This window comes from Chiloscyllium plagiosum, chromosome 18, assembly GCF_004010195.1.
Source record: "Chiloscyllium plagiosum isolate BGI_BamShark_2017 chromosome 18, ASM401019v2, whole genome shotgun sequence".
Classification (NCBI taxonomy): Eukaryota; Metazoa; Chordata; class Chondrichthyes; order Orectolobiformes; family Hemiscylliidae; genus Chiloscyllium; species Chiloscyllium plagiosum.
This window is the reverse complement of record NC_057727.1, coordinates 37,032,312-37,039,599: the sequence shown is the minus strand read 5'-3', so window position 1 is coordinate 37,039,599 and position 7,288 is coordinate 37,032,312. Positions and strand designations below refer to the sequence as shown.

Below are 7,288 nucleotides of genomic sequence, written 5' to 3'. Positions count from 1 at the left end.
TCAGAGCACATGGTCTTGGCTGATAACTCAAAGAAGCACTGAGGCGCCATCCCATTGAAGAGCTGTTATAGCGAAGGCCTATCTGCCCTCTCAAATGCAGGTAAAGTATACTGTACTGAGCAACATCTATCCCTCAGCCAACACTTAAAACGTGCGATCTGGTCATTTATCTAACTACTGTTTCTAGTTGCTATTGCGACATTACAACAGTGGACATATTTAATTGGCTAGCAACCACTTTGAGACATCCTGAATGGCGCAAGGGTGATTTTCTAATTAACCTGTTCAGAGATGTTATCACAGTGCTCTGGTGCAAGTAGAGCTTGAACCCAGGCCTCTACTCTCAGAGATAGGGATATTGCCACTGCGTCACAGAGGTCCACCATAACATTCTACTCGATATTTATTTTAATAAAGAACTTTGATCATTAATTCAAATGTCATCATTTGGTGACCCAGTGGTTAGCACTGCAGCCAAGGACACGGATTTGATGTGTGGAGTTTGCACATTCTCCCCGTGTCTGCGTGGGTTTCCTCCGGGTGGCCCGGCTTTGTCCCACGATCCAAAGATGTGCAGGTCAGGTGTTTTAGTCAGGGGTAAATGTACAGTAAGAGGGGAATGCGTCTGGGTGGGATAGTCTTCGGAGGCTTGGTGTGGACTTGTTGGGCCGAAGGACCTGTTTCTACACTGTAAGGGATTCTATTATTCAGCATTAGATTGTGTTTCTGATTACAGTTCCAGTGACAATGCCATGTCTCTCCCCGAAAGGCGCTCTAAAAATTTCAAGGGTTTTTTATAACTGAATAGTCCCAAACCATTAAGGAACACAGCCATTAAAGCCATTGTACGGTACAACTGGAGAATTAGACTTGTCAATAGACCATCTTCCAGTTTTCCCAATTTGCTCCAAACATTCCCTAGCTAAAAGACATGATCTTATCAGGATGAGATCGTTTGCAACTACTCTTCGCTTAAATTAGTTGTGCCTTTCCCTTCAATTCCAATCTGTCAATTTGAATATTTCATCCAAGATTACCAAGATGCTGAATTTGATCCCAAAAATGAGGGGACCGTGCTGAAACACCTTTTCATGGAGACGCTGTAAGGGCAATAAAATTTAAAAGGACATCATCGAAGTAACCAGAGGAAATAGAATAGGGACCGTGCACCTCTATTCACTCTGGCGACTTAAATGGATTCATACAAAAACATAAATCGTGAAAGGGGTTGCATTAAGTCCAACGTTGCCTGTGTTGTGTTGGAAGATTCCTGTGGTCCTTTTCTGGCCCTTTTGCTGCTCTTTGCCGGGACTAGTCTAATGCTCTGCAGGAATTTACAATTCTAATACAGAACAAACAACCCGCCCCTTAAATTAGTACAACAGAAAGAGAAAAGGGTCAGACAGCATCGCTGATTAAACATTAACCCTTCGAGTGCTACTGCAACATTCCGACAATCACATTCCACAAGTCCTATCGTTCTGATTTGCGCCTGGATATTGCAATACAGTCACTCCGTTCCGTTTCCCTCACGATTCGGTTTAGTTGGGGGTCTTTAAAAATAATGATCTCCAAAAATGAGAACTGGGAACCCACAGAGACTGCGCCGCACCGCACAATAATATGAACCGCAATTAATGAAGCATTAATTTGAATGTGATTCTGTCAAACCAAAGAACCTGCAATATACGACTACAGCAAAAGTTAGCAGGAAGCGCACCACATCACAACACAGGGCATTTCAATATTTACAGTGCACGTAGTCTCAGTTTGTTTTATGTTCTCAGTAAAAGGTTTACACTCTAAGAAATGCCTCCACCCTGCTGCTCCTTTTCCGAGTCCCCTTAGCTTCTAATTATTTCAGTAGAGTACTTGCCCTGACAATTGCTGTAGAAAGCAAAATATACCCAAATACAGTGTAAACACCCAAATCGCTGTTTTCACTCAATCGCCTACAGCCAGTAATATGAAATAAGGCACAAAGTCGGGCAGAGTGTAAGAAGAATTAGAGTTCAAAACAAAAAAAATATTCAAACGATCAAGAGCGAGTACAGGCCCGCGATGGTCCGAAGATCATTTGTTAAGGTCTTTTCACGATTACTTTTTGATGGTGCCTAGTTGTTTAGCCCTTTCTGGTGCAGCCTCAATCAATTCTGCGATAATAATTTGTTGTGCTTCTCAGGTGAAATCGTCTGCAAACAGGAGAATTAAAACGGCCCCAAATGAACAGGCACTTGGCCATTGTAGAGAGAACACAGAACTTTTTGGGAGTAAATTCCAGGAACTTTCTGAAAAGGCTTGTTAAAGGGAGTCTTTTCATTGCTCGCTTTTACCTCTGGCCAGGCGCAGTCTTTTTTCTTCGGTTCCTAATCCGCATCGTAACGCGTTTTTTTCTCTCAACAAGGGAAAAAAAAGAACACAAAACCGGGTTCCACGCGGTGCTTTAGTGGCTAAAATTGAAAGAGCCGCTTCACAAGGGCACAACAGTATGAATCGCTTTGGAAAATTGGCTGTTCTGAATAGGTGAAGGAGGAAAACGTTTAATCGGGTCCTGGGGAGATTCTGAGATTGCAATCTGCTATTGCCACAGGTGGAATCTGGACTTTCGCCCCTGACATCCACAAATTGAGAGTGAGTACCGAATCAGAAAGAAATGCGCCCTTTTTTTAACTTTTGTAAAATATGTACAAGTTTTAGATGCACGCCGCGTGACTACGTAGCGAGAAGTAAAACGGGGAAGATTGTACTCAGCAAACCGCCTTCAAAATGTATTCAGTACAATGCAGTATCTATACTTCAATCCGTGCGAATAATGAACACTTTTATCTTCGCGCTGTGATTTTTGTAACTTGCAGCAGGAATGTGTGTTGTGTGATGAGGAGGGGGGGGGGGAGGTGGTGTTGCGAAGAGGGATGGTGGGGAAGTGGGGGGGGGGGAGGTGAAGGGGTGTTAAATTCCAAATTAATAAAAGACAATTGTTTTAGAATTGCTTTAGGCTTAAATTGTCCGTTGTATGCATTATGTTACAAAGGCATCATTCCTTATTCATTCAGGATGTAATTTCTCCAGGTCCTAGCCGGGCTTGGCTGACGAGATTGAGTTCAAATGAATGTTTCATCATGTTTAAAAAATCTGGAGCATTAGCTTTTCTACAAAGATATGATAATGATTAATAGTGAGGCTGCGGCAAACTGCTTTTTTTTCTAACCATTTAAAAAACAGCCCATAAGCGATGTAAACAGACCTAGCGATAGATTAAAGCATATTAAATGCACAATTATTTTTTCATACCCCCACAGCCACTTCGCCCACGAGCATTGTGGGTGCTGGTGGGAGATTGGAATGGGCTGATGCTATTTGGATGTCACCTTGCTAAGTGACTTCATGTGATGTCAGCTAAATGCAACAGACAGTGATCTCACACTGATGAGGATGTGTGCTATCAAAATGTGACAGTATAGCCACACGCAGTCCTTGGATAATCTGCTCCGCTCTCTAGTAAATGTAGAACCCGTTAAGAATAGACGGTGGCGTCTGGCACATCACTCCTCAGTAAGTTAGTAATCGGAATTTCCAGTATCAAACTGGTGATTTGTGCATACAGTAAAGCTTTTAAAATCTAGCAGCAAGATTTTCGCTGTCCTTGTAATTCGTTCTTTTGTGCTGCTTAATGAGCATTAATCTGGTGCCCCTCGGTGCCATTGTTCATGGAGATGTTGATTTGAATGTAAATGGGTGACATGCCAAACGCAAGGTGCTTATTAAATTGATGTGTGTCTTGGCTTTCCTGGAATGCAGGGGAGATCAGAGCGGCTCTAGTCAGCGGCTGCTCACACCAAGTCCTGGGATGGCAAGCTCTGGTCATTTGGAGACAGTTGTGTCCTGTCCCAGGCAGACGGCAAGGAATGGAGCTTCCGCCACGAGCTGCAATGGAGCTACCCCAAAGGCACTGGCCTTTTCCATCGAAAGGATCATGGCCAAATCCTCAGAACCAAGGAGCCATACTGAACAAAGACAAAGCTTGGAGAAAGCTGAAGGCAAAAAGGTTGGGAAATTGTGTTCTCCTGTCCCGTGTATGCTTCCTATCCAACCATTCCCTTATGACTTGCAAGCTAAAGCTCTCTTGAACTATTCTGAGGTATGGAAGACTAACCTGAGGGGGTCACTTTGTACTTCTGCGGCAATGTGTAAATCAAACTGTGGGATGTGCTGTAAAACTGACTTAACTTTAGGCCCTTCTATGATGACTGCAAACAGACTGATTAAACCCCAAGTCATAAACCAAACGGTCGCTATGCCCGCCAACGGTTCCCTTTATTATTTCAACTATCTGGACACTACCTACCACCCTTCAGAGTTGCTTCATGGACATCACATCTTCCCATCTCACATCCTCGGTTCTCAGCCCCCAGCCTCGCTTTCTGCTCACCAGAAACTTCTTTTGTTGGAGAATGCTAAATTTGCCAGCTTGGCCGCAGAAAAATATCCAACGCCACAATTTCCTCACAAAGAACGGATCCCAGGACAGCTGGACCAAGTGATCAAAGAAAACAGCAGCTTTCCAGTCGAAAAGAATGTAATTAAAAATCATCAAAAACTGAGCAACACCTCAAACGATGGCAAACCCAAAAACTTTACCTGTGAAGTGTGTGGAAAGGTAACGTGAAGATTGAAGCGCAAATCGACCACAACGTTTTGTTTTTCGCTGATAATGGATACTGTTCTCGTGAGAGAAAAGACAAGACTAACATCAACTGTGCAGCTCCAAGACAAATTACATGTTCATTGTTTTTATTTTCTTCCCTTTCCAGGTTTTTAACGCACATTATAACTTAACACGCCACATGCCAGTTCACACTGGGGCCAGACCGTTTGTGTGCAAGGTCTGTGGGAAAGGTTTTCGACAGGCTAGTACCCTGTGCAGACATAAAATAATCCATACACAGGTACGTGCTCGCGTCTTCCCTTATTATCCAGTATTTTAACACTCGACAATATCCTGATTAGCTTATTAGCTGTTTCCTTTTCTGGTATATGGTTTCAGTAATACATGGGAAATGACATACAGACACTATATAGACGTTGTATGCGATCCTACTTTAATAACATCGGCTCATGTTTCAGTTGGAAGTTCTTTTTTTCCAAATCTACGTTTAAATTGTTCACGTATAATAATACTGTTCTGGGACTAAACTTGGCGCATGCCTTGTGCCTTTGCTGCATTTTTGTCCCAGTTCGTTTCATTTCTGCTTAACTGTGTTTATCCGGCCGTCGGTCGCCAATGACTTCTGTGATTCATTCTCAGGAGAAACCTCATAAATGCAATCAGTGCGGAAAAGCTTTTAACCGAAGCTCCACTCTCAACACTCACATTCGGATCCACGCTGGTTACAAACCTTTTGTTTGCGAGTTCTGTGGGAAAGGATTTCACCAAAAAGGTACGGTACTTTTCAAAGTAGCGTCTACTTAATTGGAATTAATCTTCACACGAGCTATCTATTTGGCTCCGTGCATCCATCATATTTAACCCTTAGGTGGATGCATAGTCTTGCCAGTGCCTGCTCCAAATGTGTGTCCCTTTCCAGGAAAACGTTAACGTATATTAAATTAGTACAACAGGCATAGTTCCATTCTGCCTCTACTTTCTAGTTTAATTTACTTTATTTGATAATTTAATAACATTAATTCAGTTAGCCTGACTAATTCCATTGATAAGACACCGTCATATTATACATCCTACAGAACTATAGAAGAAATTAGAAGGATAGAACTGAGGACTATACACATTGTTAGAGACAGGTGGGCACGTCGCAAAAGCATAGTTAGTACTCCCGATTTCCAGTGAAGATCTCCGGAAGGAACGGTGCCATTAAAAAGGCATTTCTCCGCAACATGACTCGGGTATAGCTGCCAAGCTGAATCCAACCTATTACAAATCAGCCGTGCCATTTTGAACTAACCCTCTTCTAATACGGCTCCTTAATTTGGGTTGTGGGTCAGAAGCTTGACCTCAATCTAATTCCTAATCTGACAGTTTTTTGCAGTCCTCTGTTGATTGAGACAAAGTTTGACAACTTCTTGACTCCCATACGGGCAGACTAACACAAGACTGCTTAATGAAGCCTCGCTTCTTCTTAACATAGAAATTCCCTCATCTGAAATTAACTTAATTGTGAACTCCTGACCTTGTGGGGGGGAAGACTTTCACTAACTTTCTTCATCTTTTCCGCTAGGAAACTACAAGAATCACAAACTGACTCACAGCGGAGAAAAACAGTTTAAATGTAATATCTGCAACAAAGCATTCCATCAGGTGTATAATTTAACGTTTCATATGCATACGCACAATGACAAAAAGCCCTTCACTTGCGGCACTTGTGGGAAAGGATTTTGCAGGAACTTTGATTTGAAGAAGCATATAAGGAAATTACACGACGGTAACTCCGCCACAGCCCCAGCGAACGAACGTTCAAGGGTGGGGCAAAGTTAGTTTTATAGACTTCGATTTAAGGTTTTTGGGCGGACAATCATTTCTGTACATTGCATTTTGAAGTAAGATCTATTTGAGATTGTTCGATGCACTGCAATGCTCTTTACTTCGCACACAGTTATGCAACAGTGGAGAATTCATAAGATAACTTTCCACACTTGAATTTGTATGTTTAAATGGATCGAAGTCTGTGCAGAAAAAAAACTACCGAGACGCGACAGCATGTCTTAGTCCTACAATATTCCAAAAGTGTTGTGAATCAATCGTAATGTAAATATTCATGTTAATTAAATGTCTTATATCATTATTTTTTCTGTATTGTAGTATTTTATAAATGAAACTTACCGTGGATTGGTAAATCTTACATTTTAAAGTATTTGTTAGGACGTTGATTCGTTTGCATTTCTGTACATTTTAATCCCGTTGTAAAAATTGAACGTGTCTACCTGCAAAATAAAAAAAATAAAGTTTTCAAATTTGCATTTATTTGAATTGCACAGATACGCAAATATGGGGCGATAGCTGCTCTGTTTTTTCACAAAGCAAGAACATTACTCTGGGCAACGATACAAACTGATAAGGAGATAGATTATTTGTTGACTTTTAACAATAAGGTACTGCACATATTCCTGTTGAAATGTTATCTTTATATTTGAAATGCATTGTTTTTTACTCAAGGTAATAGAGATTAGGAAACACCCGGCTCGTTTGCACTAAATACGTCTTCGAACAGTTTCAAAGAACAAATCTCTAGCATTTTGCTACTTTTGCTGGCAACTGAGAAGTGACTCGGAGACG

At 41.6% G+C, this 7,288-nt stretch overlaps 1 protein-coding gene across 2 annotated transcripts; it reads left to right on the top strand.

Annotated features, from left to right (window-relative positions):
- Positions 1-2,044: 2,044 nt before the first annotated feature.
- fezf2 (FEZ family zinc finger 2) lies at positions 2,045-6,962 on the top strand. 2 transcript variants are annotated; one of them, XM_043708222.1, is made up of 5 exons: positions 2,045-2,631; positions 3,799-4,657; positions 4,812-4,946; positions 5,306-5,438; positions 6,234-6,962. In XM_043708222.1, the coding sequence occupies exons 2-5, from the start codon at positions 3,848-3,850 to the stop codon at positions 6,488-6,490; spliced, it is 1,335 nt and encodes a 444-aa protein (XP_043564157.1). In that variant the 5' UTR covers positions 2,045-2,631; positions 3,799-3,847; the 3' UTR covers positions 6,491-6,962. The 2 variants fall into 2 exon arrangements, with proteins under 2 accessions (XP_043564157.1, XP_043564156.1); XM_043708221.1 differs by lacking the exon at positions 2,045-2,631 and having other exon boundaries at positions 3,559-4,657.
- Positions 6,963-7,288: the final 326 nt, after the last annotated feature.